The following is a 21,170-nucleotide window of genomic DNA, read 5'->3' as shown; positions in this document are numbered from 1 at the left end:
CTGCCTAGCAACCAGTGCTAGGAGCAGAACAATCCGAAATCGCTCTCCTCCCCCCTCCCCACACCCCCAGGTGTGTTCCTCTCACCTGCCTATCTGCATCACAATGCCCCCCCCACCCCCACCTTGCCTTTTCTGCTCATCAACATACAGTTTTCCTGGACAAAGGCCGACTGTTCTCCACCCCTTTACCCTCGCATAGCTCCAAGCCATGGTATGAGACAGGCTTTCATCAGTCCGTTAGCAGGACACTGCATTACGTTACAACCCCCGTTTATATAGATATAAAAAACCATGATATTACCTTTACTTCTATGAACTCTTATGATCCAAATTCCGACAAACACATTTTTCATATTAAATAGAAAACCCTTTTATTACAACAGTATACAAAAAGTGTACCAACATACCAGATGTCAAATTCGAAATATCCTTCTATATACATTTATGGAACAGGGTCCGTTCTCTTCCAACACAGCAGCGTGGTTCAGATGTATCCAATGATGTCGTTGCATATTATGGGCTGCCGGCTGCCGCTCTTCATCAGGGCGTTGAACTGGTAGAAGTCTGTAGAGTCCAGCTGGTGGATGCCAGTGTGCGACTGGTGGAAGAAGGGTTTGAGGGCCTGGAAGCCCACGGGGCAGGACATGCGCTTGGGGGCCTCCAGGGGCCGGCTGGCCCTGTTGGGGTCCACCGGCCGGCGCCTCACCTCCACCCCCTTGGCCCTCCCTGCCAGCTTCCTGCGCATGTTCCCCAGCAGGTCCTTGGCCAGGCGACGTCCCGCGCTGGGCGGCAGCTCCGCCGGCTCGGGGCACTCGGGCAGGTCCATCCAGTTCTGGATGAGGTCGGCGAAGCTGTTGTCCCCGAGGACCAGTGGCGAGCGGTTCCTGCTGCGGCTCAGCAGCGCCGCCGTCCAGTCCTCGGCGCCGCCGCCGCACGCCTCGAACGACGTCCAGCGCTCCAGGCACGCGTCCGACGTGGACTTGGGCCTGACCCGGCCCGAGGCGCCCCGGTTGGTGCGCAGGCACGCCGAGGCGGAGACCCGCACGTTCCGGGTCCTCCGCAGCACCACGCCCTCGTCCTGCCAGGACGCCTCCGAGTACCCCGAGTCCAGGTCCAGGCTCTTGCGGCTGCTGGGGGACCCGGGGCCCAGCCTCCCCTCCCCCGCCTCCCCCTCCTCCTCCTCCTCCTCCTCCTCCTCCTCCAGGGGCCCGGCCAGGCAGCAGGCCGAGTCGTAGGCGCTGGCCTCGCTGGAGCTGGACACGCGGAGCCGCGTCAGCCGGGCGTCCCGGCCGGGCCGGCTCCGGCGCTGGCAGAGCGGCGGGACGGGGAAGGAGCCGGCGCAGGGCGCGCTCAGGGGCCGCGGGCGCCCCGTCTGCTTCAGGTCCTGGAGGGTTCGGATCATCTGCTCGCCCAGGCACACGCTGGAATCACCAAGACACCCCTGGAACCAAGAGAGAGGGAGAGCTGGGGTTAGAGATGGGAGTTCTAGCAGGACATCGCCCAGTGTCGGGGCCGCGGTAACAAGGCTCTCCTGGGACGCTCCCCCGTCCAGCCCCTTGGCTGCGCCTAGCCTCCCGAACGGTTCCCTGATGTTCTTCGCCCGCTTCGGAGCCAATGAGATTCTTCCCAGCTGAGATCACTGTGGATGCGTGGCTCTGTAACAAGGCGAGCATTCCTGACAAAACCTCGGAGCAACTTTTATGGGTAACGTGATTCGGATTGAGCTTCACCCGTAAAGTAAAAACACTGAAACAGGATGCACATTTCATGCAGGGAAATGCACCCTCCTGCTTCTTTAAGGAAGGAGAAATAACTAATCTTTAGAGGGACGGGAGCCAACATCCTAGCCCTGGTTTAACCACAGGATGCAGTGAGCTTTTGGGAATTATACAATAGAGAGCTGACCGGCACCATATAATGTCCATATTATGACGTGTATAATTCTATGTGTTCTTTTTCGTTGCATTGACTTTTAGCAGCAATTCTAGAGCCTAAGTCCATGTGTGGAAACCACCAGGCCCGACACAGTGTTGTTATCACAGCTGTGGAGCTCTCGACCATTCGGTCCCTGGTGAGGCATGGAAGAGGAAGGCCGACTACAGACGGAGTCCCGCTCTACAACAGCCGCTCAACATATGATTTAGCGTACTGTACACACACACGCGTACACACGCACACACTAGCGGACTAGGTCGTAGCGACACCCCCGGCATTAACTTTTGTTTATATTTGAAGAACTTTTTCATGTTGCAAACTGTCCACAAACATACGACAACGCTATAGCTGTGTTTAGACAATTCTGAGGCTGAAATTCCACCCCTTAGTAGTAGGTTTCTTTTGCCGGTTGGTCGTGCAGAGATGATCATGAAGGCAATGGTTTTAAAAACAGAAGTTAAAAGAAGAATAAACAAACATAAATTCTTACCATGTTTGTGATGTGTCTTAAGTGGATTCCAAGAATTCGTCAAATATTCCTTTGAAATGAAAAAGAAAGTATAAATTAGTATAGTAAAAGATATCATGCATGTATTGCAGGCTTATCACACATTGGACACACTACAATTCCCAACTACAATAGACTGCACAACTCACCCCAAACATTTTGTTAATAAGTACAGTAATAGGCTACTATTCAATATATTGAAGGCCTAGTCATTCCAAAGCATGACATCAATTACTGTTATAACAACAAGACTCACCTTCGCATAGGTTTGAACATAAATCCCCAATAGGTTGAAAAAAAACAATTTGCGCTCCTAACTTCTCCAATGAACGGTTCTCTCAGATTGCGGAGGCTGAGGCCTGCCCGCAGACTTTAGTGAGGTTCAGCCCCTCCGCGGCAGCCAGTCAGAGGCGGGCTTAGAAACCAGCCAATACGACGACCCCTGAAACAAGACACTTAGTTGAATCGAAGCATGTCGCTTCGAGGGAGCCATGTGGTCACCTTTCACTATAACATATATATATAGAGAGACTCTGGTGTTCTTGTATATAGTACACTTCTAGATGGCCTAGATAGTATAGGCTACTCCTAGATATTAAATGTTGCATCAAGATATATTTAGTAATCGTATACATTTGAAAATAAATAATTGCCATAATTACAGTAACTATTCAATTATTATTAGTTTGGATTAGATAAGTTGTTCGCTTGGCAAACTAAAACATCTTTGCACTCTGCTGAGTCGCCGATGCAACTTTCTTGAAATTCAGAAGCCATCGGGGGTCACGTGTCGCCATCTCGTGGACCACCTCGTCTTCTCCGTGGTCGTCCTCGTGAGGTCAACCGTTTTCACACTTTTTTGCACCTCAATCACTCAAACGATCAACATTCCATCCATTGTTGAATGCCATTGTCATGCAATCTGTTATGTATAGCAATGTTTTGCAATGCAAGCTAAGCCTCCGGTGATCCTTCAATTACTATGCAGATTGTGAGAAAATTCAAGAGAAGACATGCATTTTTCCTTAAAAAATCCAACAATTCAGTTGGATTCATTTTTAAACTATTAGGCTATCTTGTTATTTTGGTGGGAATCTTATTTCTAGTTGGCAACCTAGATATGGGCTTCAGTTCATGCTGCAGATTTGTATTTTGTCATTATACACATTCAAATAAAACAATTCAATCTGTACTACCTAACATAAATGAACTCCAACAAAGTATTCTGTAGTATACGTATTTGCTCAAACAAAGCTATTTATTTCCAATAGTGTTTCCCAAACCCAAAGTGTGTCCCAGGATGACCCATTTTTCAAAGGACCACACCACAGAAAGGCCTACCAAAACATGATTTATTTCATGACAGTGGAATAGATTTGATATGCTTCCTAGTATAGTGATAAGCGTATTTGTCAAGTGAACTGACTATCAGCAGAAATAGCCCTAGTTCATACTAGACCGCAGGCCACAGCTCCATACCGCAAACAGATAACAAGGCAACATACAAAACAAAAAAACATTTCATTTTAGGAGGAAACATTGGCTTTTGAAAAACCTTGCGCACTTCCTTAAATGGCGATGTACGTGTGTATTTATAAGTGTGTACATATTAGTCCTTTGTCATTAAGACGATTTATCAATGGAATGTTAATCAATTAGTGTGACGTACAGGCTAGTGAAGCATGGACTGTATAGTAGAGACTGTATGTAAACCCTTACCCTTAAAACACGTTTCCCCCAATGCTGTTGGATTTTGACAATCTCCAAAATATGTTTGGTTCATCCAAATCTTTCAATAAATCCAGACAAAGTAAATCCATGCTTATCAGGGACAATTTACTGGTTGTCTAGCTCTAGCATGTGGTCGAAATAAAAAATAAAATAAGGTTGAAAAAGAAGAGTACAAAATATCAAAAACCTAAACAATATTAAAGCAAAAGAAGAAATGGCCTTTTGTTTCTGTGGTAGCGTTGGAAACCAGTGTTATGGAAGGCATACTGATTGAGCTCCATTTTATATTCATACGTCTGCAAAACATGATCGTTTTTTTCTATTTCCTACTCGTATACAGCGCGTTAATTATATCCCATAAACAAATGTAATTAAAAACCCTGTCTACATATTTCGGAAAAAGATCGCACGGCCGGTAAAATTATCTATCGATAAAAAGTCTCAAAAGAACCGGTAACATTATGACGCAAAGTGACAAAAGGAACGCATTGAAAATAATCAAACAGTTAGTGAGTGACGCGTGTCACTGTTCCCACCCAGTGATCAAACCCCGACCCCCCACTCCCCCAGAACGATGACATCACAGGGCGGCGTGATCCCACGGCTTCTAGAAAAGTCCACAGTCCTTCAGGTTGTTCTTGATGATGACGTCGGTGACGGCGTCGAACACGAACTGCACGTTCTTGGTGTCGGTGGCGCAGGTGAAGTGGGTGTAGATCTCCTTGGTGTCCTTCTTCTTGTTCAGGTCCTCGAACTTGGTCTGGATATAGCTGGCCGCCTCATCATACTTGTTGGCCCCTGAGGATGGGACAAACACACACACACACGCACGCACAGACATGCACACAGACAGACACATGGTCACACAGACACACACAGACCGACACATATACAGACACACATATACATGCACATTTTACAATTGATTTAAGTCCACATAAAAGACAATTAATATAGGGACAACTTTTTTACAACACTAAGGCTGTGTTTAAACTAATCTGATGCCTAACTCCCTCGGTCAAAGAAAAGCACAAGAGATCTGAAGTATTGAAGTATGTGCCCTGACCTCCGTATTCTGGGTAGCAGATGGACAGCGGGCTACGGGGGATCTTCTCCTCAAACAGGTCCTTCTTGTTGAGGAAGAGGATGATGGAGGTCTCCGTGAACCACTTGTTGTTGCAGATGGAGTCAAACAGCTTCATGCTCTCGTGCATGCGGTTCTGGAACGAGACGGAGGGGCTTGGTCACTGGCTAACTACGTCCAAGATGTTTGTGATGTCGTGTGCATAACACAAAATAATGGCAGCTGCCTGAAACCATTTCTGTACGTTTCTTTTTCTTTCACTGAAAAACGAATAATGTTTTTTGACGCTTTCATCTAAAGCGACTTAAAGATAATTCAGACATATGCCTTTAAGGAGCATTTACTTTTGAGTCAATTACTTTAGCAGTTGCCTACAAGTACGTTGCGGAACCCCAATGTCCACATCATAGCAGTAGGCGTCCTTGAACAAGATGCATCCTACGTGCATCTCTTTTAAATCCCAAAATTCGGGAAGGCCGCCAGCAGGGGGCAATATTGAGCAAACTGTCGAAATTGGATGGTGCACAGAAAGCACATAGAAGGTGTTAGGAGTCTTTCTCCAGTGAATGAACGCACCCAACTCAAACCCTCCTGCTGATACTTAGTAGTGTTATGAAAGGCAAATATATCATCGTGAAGAAATAACATGTGTTTTAACATACGATGCCTCCAGGGTCGTACGGAGGCATCTGTTTTACAATGCGTTCCCATAAAGAGGGGTAATGTATCCTAGCTCTGGGGTCACAGACCCATATGGTAGCGCTGCGGCGCAGGCACCGTGCTGGGTTCAGTCCTTCTTCCTCACCATCTCCTCATCCTCGGCCAGCATGAGGTCGTACGCACTGAGCGCCACGCAGAAGATAATGGCCGTGACTCCTTCAAAACAGTGGATCCACTTCTTCCTCTCGGACCGCTGGCCACCCACGTCAAACATCCTGCCGAGAGAGAGGAAGTAGAGTGTAAAAGAGTGTGTGTGCAGGCGTCAGTGTGTACGCATGCACGCACACGCCGCGCGCCTGCACGTGTGTTTGCGCGTGCGTTTGTGTACGCGTGTGTGACCGTGTTTAAGGTCACTAGAAAGTCAATAGAAAAAGAGAGAGCGGGCCAGTGGAGCTGAGAAAAGACAGCCTCATTTCTCTCACCGCCCTAAAACCGACTGCGACGCGGGGTGCAAAGTCAGGGTCTATTTTTGGCTGCACATTAACTTCTTAATGAGGTCTGATGCGGTGATCAGGACGCGGGTTTTGGCGTGAAGGTCAACAGGACGATGATGCAGAGGTAAAAGACAAGGGGAACCCTTATCTACTGCAAAAAAAATCTTTGTTGTTACATCAGACGGATTAAACAGGGAGCAAAGGTGAAAAAAATAATAACCTGTGAGGCACCCTTTGTTGATGAAAGAGATGAGTGTGTGGGGCTATCAGATTGGTTCCGATAGTTACTTCTCGGAATTGAAGTGAAATCTAAAGCAGTGAATTTCGTTTTATTGATTCTCCATCTATTATTCAGCCCCCAAAAGGCCTCAGAGGCCGCTTTACGGGAATATAAATGCGAGAGAAAACAAATCACGTCTGATTACAGATGGCCCTTTCAGGGTCTTGAGCCAGAGACAACACAACAGGCCAGACCTCTCTGGCTGATTAAACCTCTCTGAATGTTTTATCTGAGAAACAAACATTCAAAATGAACAACATCTCCCTCCCGTTCCCACATAATAACCCGACTGTGTGTCTTGTGTCTTAAGTCCTGCACACAACATTCAAATTCATGTTGCAGCCTTCGCCAAAGTAACAGGGATTCCTTGAGCAAGGCATGCCAACCGTTGTCCCACTTTGCATGAGTGTGTGCGTGGGTGAATACGAGGCATTACATGTAAGCCACATTGAATGGCTGTAGTGGCTTTTAAGGGACACTGTCTGTGTTTTCAGCCCAATTACGCTGATGTCAGCCTCACTTGAAGTGGAGGTCCTTGAAGGTGAAGTGGGTTTCCACGATACCCGTAGTCTTCACACGCGTCCGCAGCACGTCCTGCTGGGTGGGGATGTAGTCCGCCTTGGCTATCCTTTCCAGGTCGTTCAGGTAGCTGTGGGGGTAAACAGCACAGGTGAAGCACAGAACCCCACATGCTAGCGCAGGGAAAGCCCAGGTGAGATGCAAGAGTTGTAAAGAGAGAGAGAGCCGAAAATAGCACACGGTTTTAAAAATAGACCCCTAAAAAAAAGACCCCCTCTCCCTCTGCTCCAGTCCTCCCCGTGTTGCTCAGCCATTGAGGAGTATTGTGTTTTGACCAACTGTGATTGATATGCAAGATGGATTTCTAGAACCAATAAGGGAAGAAAAAAAAGACCCCCTCTCCCTCTGCTCCAGTCCTCCCCGTGTTGCTCAGCCATTGAGGAGTATTGTGTTTTGACCAACTGTGATTGATATGCAAGATGGATTTCTAGAACCAATAAGGGAAGAGACGCCCTGATTAGTCAGTCAAATCTAAATCGTCTCAGTCCATTAGAGACATACATTGTCAGAGAGCACTTCACTCCCTAATAACCGACGGATGGCTATGGCATTTCTGAGCATAACTCAGAAATTGTTGCTCTTAAATCTTCCCAGGGATCTTAAAGACCACCACCCACTTTCATTGGCATGGGCTCCTGTGGCTGCAATAGTGAATGAATTATCATTTCAGAGCAGTGCCGTTTACTCACCTGACCTTCTGTCCACGGGAAAAAATGTAATTTAGGGGTTGAGTGTGATGGTTGCTTTGCACTTATCTATATCTATAAACACTATAAATACACTGAGAGCCCACCTGCCCATGAGAAGCTCACAGTGGCGAGATTACCATGGCAACATACTGCTTCCCCTTCAGTAGTATGTACCATATTGAAACACAACCACATGCAAAGAGAGAGACAGAAATTCCAGCAGTAATCTAATAAAAAAAAATATGGCTTTTATGTTCCTTTTGGTTTCTTTAATATAGAGGTTTTTTTCTGTTAGTCTACTATGGCAGAAATGTGAGTCAGCATCACTGCAGCTTGTGTTTATCACTATCTTAAAGGGATGGAGCATAAACACAGTGAGCAAGCATTGGCAAGCTTCTACGAAAACACTGAGACACATTAGGTAAAAAGATCTAAAAACAAGATGGCGTTTTGATTTAATGTGAGGTCGTCCGATGAATATTCAGAGATCATCGCAACAAAGTTTTGAAATTGAACCGGTCTTAGAGGCGGTGATAGAGTGTCTGATAGAGGCTGAAGGACACAGCTTGCTCTACTTGGCCAGGCATTACATCACCGCCCAGGCCTGCTGGGAGACCTGATGCTTTTAGTGGCTAAGCCAACCTCCACTCCAGACGCACACACGCGCACGCAGGAAGATGATGGTTAATGCTATCTCTATCATACAATTTCAGTCCATTTGACTATAATAATAAAAAAAAAGACAAACAGAACAGAACTTGCTCTTGCAAGAAACATATTGTATTTAAATAATTCAGTCACTAAAAATGTCATTTGTACATAATACTTTTACGTTTCACTTGACAGTAAAACTGGTAACCTGCCAGGACTCAACATGAACCTGGAACCTCTGCGCCACTCAAGATAAAGTCACTGCTCCTGATCCTGCTCCTTATATGGAGCTTTTCACAGGTTCCTGATTATAATTATTTATAACCTCATACTTCTATTCTTTGTTCCCTAGGTGATTTCACAAGTAAATTAATCTCCTTGCATTGACTTAACAGAGCACCAAAACATAAAACCTTATCTTATATTTATCGGAGCTAAACAATATGATTGAGATAAAAACACCTTGGTAGGAGGTATGATTGTGTTGCTTTTCTTTCTTGTAACAATTCTTACCATTGATTTCCTTGGTTTTGCCTGAGGTGTGTTTCTGTAAGGGTTAATTAGTTAATTGGCTTTTGGCTGTGTGTGGTTAACTGATTGCTTCAGCAGCTACCAGCTTTTCTTTAAAGGCCAGTGAGAGAAGCCCAGTCCCCACTTCAATCTCAGCACACTGTGTGTGTGTGTGTGTGTGTGTGTGTGTGTGTGTGTGTGTGTGTGTGTGTGTGTGTGTGTGTGTGTGTGTGTGTGTGTGTGCGCGCGCGTGTGCGCGTGTGTGCGCACATATAAAGGTTACGTTTAATTACATGTATTATCCTTTCAATAAAGTTGTCGTGTGTATTTAAGCTGTCCAAAACAGAGGCGGAGGCGGTTCATTTCACGTCGTTCCCGTGCCCCTAACAACGGACTTCCAAACACGTATCCTGAAGGGCTGATTATGGTTCCACGTCGACGCAACGCGGGGACCACGCAGACGCTTCGACGCAGTCGTGAACCTGCTTTGGTTCTGCGTCGGGTCTTGGTGAGTGGACCAATCACAGTCCTTGCTGGTGCCTCGATGCAAGGTTACAATTTTTGGGAGGCGCACATCAGGCCCTTGCGATGGACGCACGGACGTAATGGGTCCGTAATTCCCCTAGCGTTGCGTCGAGGTGGAACCATAATCATCCCTTTAGACCCGTCCAGACGTGGCGCTTTACTCACTAGGCGGCCGAGTCGTTGAGCTGGTACTCCCGCGAGCGGGTGAAGCAGCGTTGGACGCCGCGGTCGGCCCACAGGCGCCTCATGACGCGGGACAGGTCCTCGGGCAGGACGGCGTGCTCCTCCGCCTCGGCGCACAGCACAAACACCTGCCGCGCGTCGTCCTGCCGGGCGCACGCCGCGTTCACCGAAGAAGAAGAAAAAAAAACGGTGAATTAAAAAAACTAAAGTGCAATCCATTTTTTTCCTCTGGGGAAGTCTTCATTGCCTCGTCATTCAGGGTCGCCCTCGATGACTCCTCAGGACACTGCATAAAGGTTGAATGAATAATAGAGCTGTATGCAAATCTATTGGCTTCCGTCGCTGAAGAAGGAACCGTTGGAGTGTGTGTTAGGACTGTGTTGCATCTCAGGGGTTAGTTTGCTGTTTAGACGGTTTAGGGTTAGAGGATGTCATAACGTTGGCCTTTGAACTCCTTTGAAACTTGAAATGATCAAGAACACATAAAAGTGACTAGACCTGTGCTGTGTTCCAGTATCCATACTATCTGTACTCAGTATACATAGTTTGAGTACGTAGGGCGTTCCAAAAGGCAAAAAAGAAGTGTACTGAAAGGACCAGGATGGTATACTCAAAACGGTCCAACCGCTGACTGTGGATCGATGCACACCTTTCGTACTCAACGGCAGCCATCTTAGCTACGTAGCGGAAAAGGCTGAGACAGGCTGAGCCAACATCGGCGCATTTTCCACATAGCCTGCATTAATGGAGTCATTTTGTAGTTTTTATAGATTTTATAGCTTTTTATAGTACTATGTGTAAAGAGTTCACCGTCCAAAGCGGGAGCTTTATTGTGGGGGAGGAGTCGTGACGGCAGTCGTGATCGTAATTTCCGGTTAGTGCACCATGGAGTATTCGATTTGGAACAACATCTGAAAATCAGCGCACTTAGTGAGTGCGGAGAGTGTACTACATTTAAGTGTACTAATGGAAGTATGGATATTGGAACACAGCATTGGATATGATTATGTAATATTTTGTATTTACAGATTGGGTGGTATTAAACCGAAGATGTGAGAGCAGGCTATTAAAGGTTTTTCTTTTTAGTGCAGAATAGTGTAGTGGCTACAAGGGAGGAGGTCAAAAAGTCCTTGGTTCGTGTATTAAAGCTTCTGCTAAAAGATTAAAAAGCAAATGATAGTACCAGGCACTAAGTTAGCCCATTATGTATATATAACGCATTGTATATATAAAACATGCAAGAGTGGTGCTTAAATCATAGTGAAGGAGGCATTGTTGCTAAATGTCTTTGTTCCTTTATATTTATTCTCTCCAGCGATACTTATGGCTATTTTTATTCATGAGTGTGTTTTCATGTACATAACATACAATAGTGTGTGTATTTAAAAAAGTTATAGCTGTATACTATGTGCCTTGTGTGGAGGCTATGACTAGACACATCAATATGATCACAGTAATTACATAGAGGTCTACACAGCCTATCGAGAAAGAAATAATGGGAATGAGTACAAAAACCATCAACACCACGTTTAGGGAGATGAGAGTATATGTGTGTGAATTCATTCTAATGTGATATATTTTGAGACTGCTCAAGAGAGGGGGAGAGCCAAAAGACAATTCTATCTTTCAGCCATTGTCTTAGGGGAACCTGTCTGAACGTATAGAAAGTATGCCAAATATGGATCAAAAGCAGCCAATTCAGGCCATCATCAGTTTGTAGATAGCTGGGCCTTTGTTAATTATTCGCCGCTGCTCCTGACACTGCAGAAACAAAGCAAGCAACAAAGAAAATGGGCTGTTGTAAAAGTGGGTCGTCGTGACAAAAGCCTTAAGTATATCTCTGCCCACTAGCCCACTTGTTTATGTGTGTCTCACTGGAGGGCTTCCTTGGAGCTTAGAGGCAGGAAGCAATGCAGTTATGGCAATATGGCTTTTAGGTGTTTTTTGGGTTGCAATTTACTCAAAAGCAAAAAATAATAATTTTTTCGTTATATCTGAAGCACAATGCACACATAAAACAGAGCATCTGTCTGTGCACATGCTTGTGTGATTATATACATGTGATACTGTATCTAAAACTTGTATATCTTACCTCCCTTGCAGTGTCCCCATAGTCAATCTTGAGAGTGGTCATTGCTTTAACAATGGCCATCAGAGAGTGAATGGTGTTACTGTAGACCACTGCTCTGTACTGTTTACACTCGTCTTCTGAATAGCCGTCTTCATGAATGATCCTGACAACAGAAAACACCAAACATAACATGTTTTTATGTAACGCTGTGTAGGAGTTGGGGAAAGATGTCAGACGTTTCGGTTGTAGCTAACGTGAGCAAACCATGTCATTCCAGTCCAACACTGTTGAGATAGGGGATGATTGCCTGCACTACGTTTTGTAAAATAACGACTAATGGGATGTGGAAAATGTGACAGTCCATTAACCCCATTAGCTGGAATATGGCTACAGTATGCACGTAAACATTACACATATTACACAATTGTAGAATATTATGATTATGTTATGGCCATGTCTCATGTTCAGACTAAACACGTTTGTTCTGCCAGAGGATTCTAGTGACGGAACAACAGAAGGCGTCCATCTAGGGCCAACAGGCCAGGCCGTCACTACATATCTCTGGCCTGGATGGACGCTGGCCTTCTTCTGTTCGTCCAGATGGAGACTGCGATTGTGTCACTCACTTCATCTGCTTCACGATGGTGCTCTTCCCTGACTCGCCCGCACCTGTTGGGACAAACAACAGATTACAGCGTGCTTCAGTGGCTTCCATATCTATACCCTCAAGAAACTCGTGTTTCATGTGTGTACATGCCACACTTTTGCTGATCCTGTCCAGGACTAATCTCTGGGATCCTGTAGTCCTATTATTTTACAGCAGGATCTTTGGGGAAAGACGTCACAGATCCTTGCCCGGAAACCACGACGGCAAGGGATTCAGAATGGTCCATCTACAAAGGCCAGTCTACACAGTGTTGATTTAAAACCTCTACAGACGTTTTCTTGACAGTGTTACTACTGCTGGCCGATATTGTGTCCTCCAATTAGGCTCTTACAAATCCCAGCCTCTGGCAACATGATTGGTCAATAAATATGAAGTGAGAGTACGTAAAACGCAAATATGAGTTTGTCTGCCATCAGACTTTTGATATGAATCTAATACCTGATTTGAGAGATGAATCCAGGACAAAGTTCAGCAAAAGTGTGGCATGGTCACAAGTAAAACATAAGTTTCATGCCCATATAACAATATAAATGGTTTTCAAATGATATTAATCTAACATTTGACAATGTAATATCAACTATTAACTTTCAATCATGTCATCCATAGAGGTGTCCTCATCCAGGCACTGAGCTGTGTTCATCCAGTCAAAGCTGATCAGATGAGAGCAGGTTCCTCCGAGCTACCTCAGTAATGTCAGGGGTTTCCACATGCCTGTCTCCTCCACTGCTTCCTGTCATCCCCCCGTCCATATCCTGTCACCGGGCATTACCTCGGCCAGGGCATGATGCCCCCCAGGAACGTCAGGGTCGTCATGGTCACCCATTGTCAATAGTCTGGTCTGCCACCTGACTTCGGTGTAGCTCACTAGGAGCAGCTAGGGTCTGAGGAGATTGGATGGTTGTGTAACCCTATGACAAACTCCTTTTTATTTGTCTAAGCCATACCTTGCTCACTATGTACCGCAATACACCATATCATAAATTATTAATAGTTTTAATAATGTAACCTTATTCTACAAAATGTATTTAGCCTACATGGTGAAAGAATCTGAAACAGCCGGCTCACAATACAATGTCTCTCCTTGAACTTCCTTTAATGGTAAGAATTTCTTCCTCATTCAGGATCTAGGATCAAGCTCTCTGAGGAGCCAAAGGTGACATTGATCGTATTGACTGTCCACTGAACACAGAGCGCTGACGAACTGGGAATGTATGTGAATCCAATTACCTTTCATTTATGGGTTGCAGGGCTACAGCTGGTGCTCTTCTGTTTTAATGAAGATGCTATGCTACGTGAAAGTGACATGACGTGATTAATGTGTGATGAAACTAATGGGCCGGGATCAATGTTTGAATTAATCCCAAGGTGCACCTGTGGACATCTAATCATTAGGCCCAACCGCATGGCAGACACGTGGAATCAGATATTAAGAAAGCAGACATGAGCAGGGGCCAATGATGCCACTTGATTATCAAAAATGATCGGTCAAGTACTACTCTTCGAAATTAGTTGACATGACTGGATGTAGTATTGATTTTATTGACTTGGCTTTTCAAGCCGCGTGAGTGCTTGCATCTTGAGTCTAGTTGTGGAAATAAGATGAATCCAGTATGTTATGTAGAGATAATGTACATTTTTGAATGAACTAGCTGCAGACTGCTCAGTAGTTTGGTGAGCTAGCTTTTGATTGGTGAGGTGTGCAATTAGCTCGCTAGTGATTGGTCAGTTGGGTGGCTACTAGCTAGCTAGCTAATGATTGGTCAGAGGTGTGGTAAGTTAGCTGGTGATTGGTCATGTGGGATAAGCTAGCACACAGTGCCCTCAGGGGGTCTCACTTGCCAAGGGAGGCCAGCTAACCATTTATTATGTTCCATTTAAATCAACCCAGTAGCCCCTGAGCTCTGGATTGAATTGCCTCTGACTTCCCAGGAATTAGCTGGGAAACAGTTAACTGCGGTAACATCATTCCCACTACTACCAGTTAGAATGTAATCCATGCAGGGCACTGGGGGCTGGGTGAGCATAATGAGTAAGGACAGTTAGATGCTCCTGTGGTATTGTGACACAGGTGGGATTCCCAAATTGTAAAATATTTTAAAGTGAGGAGAGAATACACTAGGAAGTCCATCAAATTATTTTTTTTCCTTCGTTTTATTGTTGTTGTTTGGGGTCCTTCTGTTATATCTTGTAACAACGTGACACAAAATAAGTGTCATCGCCTGAAATGAATAATCAACACTAAATGCTCCAAATCTATCTTGATCTCATCCATTTTTTTGGTTGTGTTGTGACTGAGCCTCCTCCTCCCTCTACATCAGCTGTCAGCCCATCCCCCAGGGTCAGTCTTGACTTGTCACCTCCACCGTCCGGGTGTCAAGACTTCTTCCCTTCAAGCTGACAACCACGGTCATTGAGAAGGTTAAAACCTCCTGGAGGACTTTGTGACACTGACCAAAACACACATCAATGACGTCGCTATCGCTATTTACAGCTCTAGGCCCATTCAGAGGCAGCCGGCTGAGCAACAGAAAGTGGTGGAGACATTATTTATAGAATAAGGGATGTCACAACCCTTTCCCCATGATGAGCTGGGCAAGGTTGAGGGTCCCACGCTCTGAAAGGGATCTGAATGTGAGAGATACACTTTGATTTTCCTATTGGATTACATTATCTGAAGAAACGCCTGAAGTCATCAATTATGCCGCCTCCATGCATAATTTTTTTTTACCATAAAGGAACCAATTTCAAATTTGCATTAAGACGCATGCTTGCCGCACACTGCCTAAAGACTGCCTCAACACTCATAAACAAACTCCTGAGTGTTTCTACTGCACAGTTGGTCTCACACCAGAACCTTTAGCAGGAGATAGTTCGTAGGATAGCCGCTGTCTGATTTGCAGTCAATCTCCATCTTCCCGCCTTTTTCTGCAGATGGCAACAATCCCCAGACAACATGACCCGAATAGACACGGCGAGCTAAAAATAACCCCTTATTCGCGAATCATAACACTCAGATGAACTCAATTTGGCGAGTTAGTAAACTGGTAACCGCCAAGCAGAGGATAGCAAGCACAGGTGTGCCATTGTAAGCCACTAGTGAGAAGATGGGGCAGAGGAGGGGGGCGGGGGGTGGGGGGGGGGGGGGGGGGGGGGGGGGTGGGGGGGGCAGAGGGGGTGCATTGTGGTTTAAAACCCTGCAACGGAAGAGATGTGCTGAAAGTAGGTCATCAGACTTGGAAGGCACCCTTTCACGTTTGGGACCACATGGGGGTAGAGAGGCATGCCAACGAGGCTAAACTCAAACCGTTGTACGCCCCTGAAATGATGTATTAAATGCCCATTTACAATCATCAAGCACTTATGCTCAGTGGATCAGCAGATCATGTTTTTCTTGTTTCAATATATTTTTGGAAAAAGGGTTGAATAAAATGGAACAGATTGGACAGAATTATTCTGAGCCATAGACCGCAGCCAAGAAACAACCAAGGAAGATTTGACCAGTACAGTTCCAATATTCCCATTCATCTACCAGTAGGCCTACAAGCTACTGTGATACATTACCCCTAGTCTTCATAAAACGATATTATTCTGGTCTTTATATCAATTATTGTTTGAACTGAAGTAAGCACTAACTAAGAGTAAGATTTATCACAGGACAATCAATGGTGGTTTTGTTTTGTGAAGTTCATGGAACCCAAAGGGGACAGTTTGAGTGTGAGTCGGAGCAGAGCGGAACAGAACCGACACAGCAGCGGAGCATCGTTATGATCGAAGCATGACTTCACTTTTCTCTGGGGGGACTTTGCTCAAAAGGTCAAAAAACCTGAACGCCATTTTAAATTGACATTTACAAGTGTGAGCGGGATAGAGCCCGGCAGCGCCGCAGAAGGAGATGGCGGCTCAGCGCTATGGAAACAAGGGCCACGCCATCACCACTTGTCACATTAGCTACAACAAGCACACACACACGCACACACACACACACACACACAAACTCAGTGGTCGTCGAACACACCAGTGTACACGCTGAGACATGGGCTTGTTTCGGTACCATATGCCAGTGTTGGTGGTGTGTCTCTGAACTGGTCTCAGATAGGCTTTCCTCAAGTGTACACTGGGGATAACATATATCTGATAACCTGTGAAATACGGATGCGTTGATTGGGTCTTCCAGATGAAATGGGCGGGGCCGCAGCCAATCCAGTGTCTGTTCTCATACAAAGGCATGCAGGAGCTCAACACATAGAGCAAGTTGTGCAGGTAGAAAGCCTTTCCCTCCAGGGAAGCTTTGTGTATTCATTTACAGCGTAATTAATAATTAGGCTACACATTATGCATGCATCAAAAGCCTAAATTATATATATATATATATATATATATATATATATATATATATATATATATATATATATATATATGTATATATATATATATATGTATATATAAATTAAGCTGTCAATGGATAATTGAAGCTACTATATATCTATTTTATATATAGATATATATCCTCAAACACATTTCACAAATTTCACGCCTCATCCCATCCCATCCATCAAACACAAAGCGTATACTATGAATTATGAAATATGTTATTTCCAGCCAAACAAGCCAGATGCGGCACGTATTTCCTTTAACACATTTCCCACAGCTTCATCCCAGCCCAGTGTGGGAGTATACCCCATATCATACTCCTTAAATGAATAGTGTTTATGACTAGTGTTTCTACAAGATAACGCAGGTCATCATCAACAAAGCAACACGCATACACCAGTGTGCAGAGATTAGAATGTTATGAGTTTCCATGTGCATTCCTGAACATTTCAGAAACATCTTCCCCCAAGGGTGTTGTCTTATTTATTGGTTACATCATTGGTTCACACATGGTTCAAAAGATAAGCTCTGATGAATGTTTTGCTGGATACAAACATGGACTGCACCAGATTATATGGGGAAGAAGGGGAAATGCATCCGATTTCTAACAACATTACCAAGGAGAAACAGTGATTAATATTATTATTATACAAGCCTGGATCCTAGCCTCACATTTCCATGAATCCATCCAAGGAGAAGCAGCATAAATCACATTCTGCCTCGTGGCTTAATATGAATTCACTCGCTCTAAGAATAGTTTATTATCTGGAGCTTAAATTAATGACATCAAAATCAATTACAGGTTCGCTATTATCACAAGTGACTCCAAGTTAGCACCAAGTCACTGAAATACATCACACAATGGGCCCAACCACATTATAATTACCTTCTGCTATAACCTGACTGCAAGCTCATTAATAGCATGGCAGCATTCCTAATTTATACGCATACTGGTGTGAAAAGACACCCGAAGAAAATCAAATAATTAAGGTGGTTTCTTCTGTAAATTAAATGGTGAGGATCTCATCCCACTGGAATAGACATTATATCGGGGACCAAATCCACTCTCTACCCATGGGAAAATGCGCAAAAGCCTTTTTCTTTCATCCACTTTGACAGTACATGACCGTACTTGAAGTCCAAACAGGAGACTATTCCTATATAAATGTAGTCCCCACGTCTCTTTGAATCCCCTCAACGCTTTCACATCTGACGACCCCAAAGTTCACACTGTGGCAAGGTGTCAGACTCGAGCAATTTCCGTGAAGCAATATATAGAACCCACTCCCAGTGTGTTTCTCTCACCAACACAATCACGCAGGCATACGTTTCCTGGTACATACGGTCTGTCATCTACACGCATACAAGGCCAGTACTTCTGATCTACGCCATTAAAACACATTCATTTCCTCACGTCATTCACTTCTCCCCCCAAACCCTAGGAAAAGCATCGGATGAGATGATGCAGCACTTAAATCACGTCAGAAATCCGGCATAGAGCAGACATTCCAGCCTCAGCATACTGAAGAAGACGCTAATTGTTCTCGCCTATGTGTCTTAAAGGCGTGACTAATTTGGCCCAAGTGCAGCGGTCCGGCCTGTTGGTGGCTCGGAGCGCATCACTTGCGGATTGGTATAGTTATCCTGTGGAAGGGCTTTGAGTCACGTCTGAGGTGCAGGTGGGAGGATGTCAGTCGCGAGGCTGCAGAAATACATCATTTAGACTAAGGAGGCTTTAGGGAGTGCCGGAGTCATCCGTCTCATTGGAAGCCCATACTGACTCACTTCCTAACCCCGTCAGCAGGAATATCAAAAGGTTATTACCGAAGAAAAACCTACTCATTAGGGTCCTACTCATTAGGGAGAGAGAGAGAGAGAGAGAGAGAGAGAGAGAGAGAGAGAGAGAGAGAGAGAGAGAGAGAACGAGAGAGAGAGAGAGAGAGAGAGAGGGAGGGAGAGGGAGAGGGAGAGAGAGAGAGAGAGAGAGAGAGAGAGAGAGAGAGAGAGAGAGAGAGAGAGAGAGAGAGAGAGAGGGAGAGGGAGAGGGAGAGAGAGAGAGAGAGAGAGAGAGAGAGAGAGAGAGAGAGAGAGAGAGAGAGAGAGAGGGAGAGGGAGAGGGAGAGAGAGAGAGAGAGAGAGAGAGAGAGAGAGAGAGAGGGAGAGAGAGAGAGAGAGAGAGAGAGAGAGAGAGAGAGAGACAGAGAGAGAGAGAGAGAGAGAGAGAGAGAACGAGAGAGAGAGAGAGAGAGAGAGAGAACGAGAGAGAGAGAGAGAGAGAGAGAGAGAGAGAGAGAGAGAGGGAGGGAGAGGGAGAGGGAGAGGGAGAGAGAGAGAGAGAGAGAGAGAGAGAGAGAGAGAGAGAGAGAGAGGGAGAGGGAGAGAGAGAGAGAGAGAGAGAGAGAGAGAGAGAGAGAGAGGGAGAGGGAGAGGGAGAGAGAGAGAGAGAGAGAGAGAGAGAGAGAGAGAGAGAGAGAGAGAGAGAGGGAGAGGGAGAGAGAGAGAGAGAGAGAGAGAGAGAGAGAGAGAGAGAGAGAGAGAGGGAGAGAGAGAGAGAGAGAGAGAGAGAGAGAGAGAGAGAGAGACAGAGAGACAGAGAGAGAGAGAGAGAGAGAGAGAGAGAGAGAGAGAGAGAGAGAGAGAGAGAGATTACTTCTTTTCCTGACTGTCTTCCAGAATGACTTTTGTCATGGCAACATCACCATTAACAGCTGGGAGGACAGTAAACAGCTGATGATAATCACTATAACCAAGTCGCATTAAGTACTATGGCCAACAGTAATATAGGGGTATGTCACTGTGTCTGTGTACCAGTGTCTGAGATGTGTGCATGTGTGTTTGTGTGTGCCTGAGTGACTGAGTGAGTATGTGTGTGTGTGTGTGTGTGTGTGTGTGTGTGTGTGTGTGTGTGTGTGTGTGTGTGTGTGTGTGTGTGTGTGTGTGTGTGTGTGTGTGTGTGTGTGTGTGTGTGTGTGTGTGTATGTATGTGTGTGACAGAGAGAGAGAGAGAGAGAGAGAGATATTGATTGAGAGTGTCTGTGTGAGTGTGTGCCAGCGTGCGTGCGTGTTGCCTACTGCCTACTCAGCATAATAAATACAATCTATTAAATCTATGAATCCAAACATGGAAACATGACATTGTTTGATTTATTGTCTTGAAATTGTGGGACATATATAATTTTGTTAGGTCTCAATTAAGTTTGTGTTCTCAAAGCAAGATAAACATTGTTTGATTTGATCTTTGACATCTTGCTATGTCGGTTATTAAGATACACATTGCATTATTCGATTTATTGCGAGGGAGGGTACGATAAACATTGTATTGTTTCGCAAATAAAGAGATGCTGGGGGAACTGAATGGGTGTACAATCCACGACCCCACTTGTCCTGAGGTACTAATATGATATCTTAAATACAATGCTTGTGTCTCTATGTTATTTTCAGACCAGAGGGTCGGTTGTCTTCACATATTGATCCTTACCCAAAAGCAGCAGTTTGACTTCCCTAGCAGCCTTCTCCCCGTCCTCCCGGAGGTTTTTATCAATCATTTTGGATCTCTCCGCAGCAGATTTATCTTCGGAGCTCACCGTACATCCCATAGTGCTGTAAAAAAAAACGCGTCCACCGACCGATTTTGAAAAGAAAAGATTTAAACGGTGCGAACAGAATGTCAAATTTCAATACCACTGCGCATCCCGTGCCAGTCCGGAGCATGAAGTCAGGTTGTTCAGTTCTTTCAGTCCAACCCCAGTGCTGGAAACGTCCGGAGTCATTTGATGTCCGAGCTACATGGCAGACATTGCAGGCGGTGTGTGTTCTGGTCCATTTCGACAGTGGGACGGCAGGTGATACTGGGAGCAGGACGGTGGTCCTTCAACGTCTCCTTCTGAAGAACGGTCTCACTTATCGGCCTGATCAAATCATCCGGTGGGCTACGTAATCTCGCCACTGCAGTCTCTGAGTATAAAGCAGGTATTAGTTGCAAGTTTCTTGCAACTACCCTTGAAGTGACACAAGACGGCGCAATAATCACTTTTTTTTTTCTTGTGTTATGAGTTGATCTGGTGTGATTGAGGGACCTGTGGACACTGGCCAGTGGTGGTGCCACGGGGGGGCTGGATTTAAAGTGTGGGCAGCCGATCGGTAGCTGCCAGTGGTTTAGTTTGAGATAATCTTGCCTTAGCCTATTTAGTTTGAGTGATCGTATAACGTTTCCTTTATTAGTAAAATTAAGG

General features: G+C 45.3%; 2 protein-coding genes across 2 annotated transcripts; both read right to left on the bottom strand.

The window, feature by feature from the left end:
• Window positions 1-345: 345 nt before the first annotated feature.
• inka1b (inka box actin regulator 1b) lies at window positions 346-2,856 on the bottom strand. Its single transcript, XM_030374514.1, has 3 exons — window positions 2,700-2,856; window positions 2,426-2,474; window positions 346-1,441 (listed from the first exon to the last, which is right to left on the bottom strand). The coding sequence occupies exons 2-3, from the start codon at window positions 2,426-2,428 to the stop codon at window positions 485-487; spliced, it is 960 nt and encodes a 319-aa protein (XP_030230374.1). The 5' UTR covers window positions 2,429-2,474; window positions 2,700-2,856; the 3' UTR covers window positions 346-484.
• A 919-nt stretch (window positions 2,857-3,775) lies between these two features.
• On the bottom strand, window positions 3,776-21,020 carry LOC115557004 (guanine nucleotide-binding protein G(i) subunit alpha-2). The gene is made up of 8 exons (XM_030374526.1): window positions 20,417-21,020; window positions 12,527-12,569; window positions 11,922-12,063; window positions 9,812-9,972; window positions 7,213-7,341; window positions 6,064-6,193; window positions 5,241-5,394; window positions 3,776-4,972 (listed from the first exon to the last, which is right to left on the bottom strand). Exons 1-8 carry the CDS (start codon window positions 20,532-20,534, stop codon window positions 4,782-4,784), a joined length of 1,068 nt encoding a protein of 355 aa, XP_030230386.1. The 5' UTR covers window positions 20,535-21,020; the 3' UTR covers window positions 3,776-4,781.
• Between the last annotated feature and the right edge of the window lie 150 nt (window positions 21,021-21,170).

The sequence above is a fragment of the Gadus morhua genome, chromosome 13 (genome assembly GCF_902167405.1).
Source record: "Gadus morhua chromosome 13, gadMor3.0, whole genome shotgun sequence".
Taxonomy (NCBI): Eukaryota; Metazoa; Chordata; class Actinopteri; order Gadiformes; family Gadidae; genus Gadus; species Gadus morhua.
Note: the sequence above shows the minus strand (reverse complement) of the source record. Positions and strands in the feature narration are given on the sequence as shown.

Bases quoted from the DNA above. Each gene is read 5' to 3' on its own strand.
- LOC115557004 (XM_030374526.1), bottom strand. From the start codon at position 20,534: ATGGGATGTACGGTGAGCTCCGAAGATAAATCTGCTGCGGAGAGATCC. The intron at 12,064-12,526 runs GTGAGTGACACA...TTCTGTTGTCAG, and splicing joins ACCATCGTGAAGCAGATGAA to GATCATTCATGAAGACGGCT. The intron at 7,342-9,811 runs GTGAGTAAAGCG...TTACCCCCACAG, and splicing joins CTCAACGACTCGGCCGCCTA to CTACCTGAACGACCTGGAAA.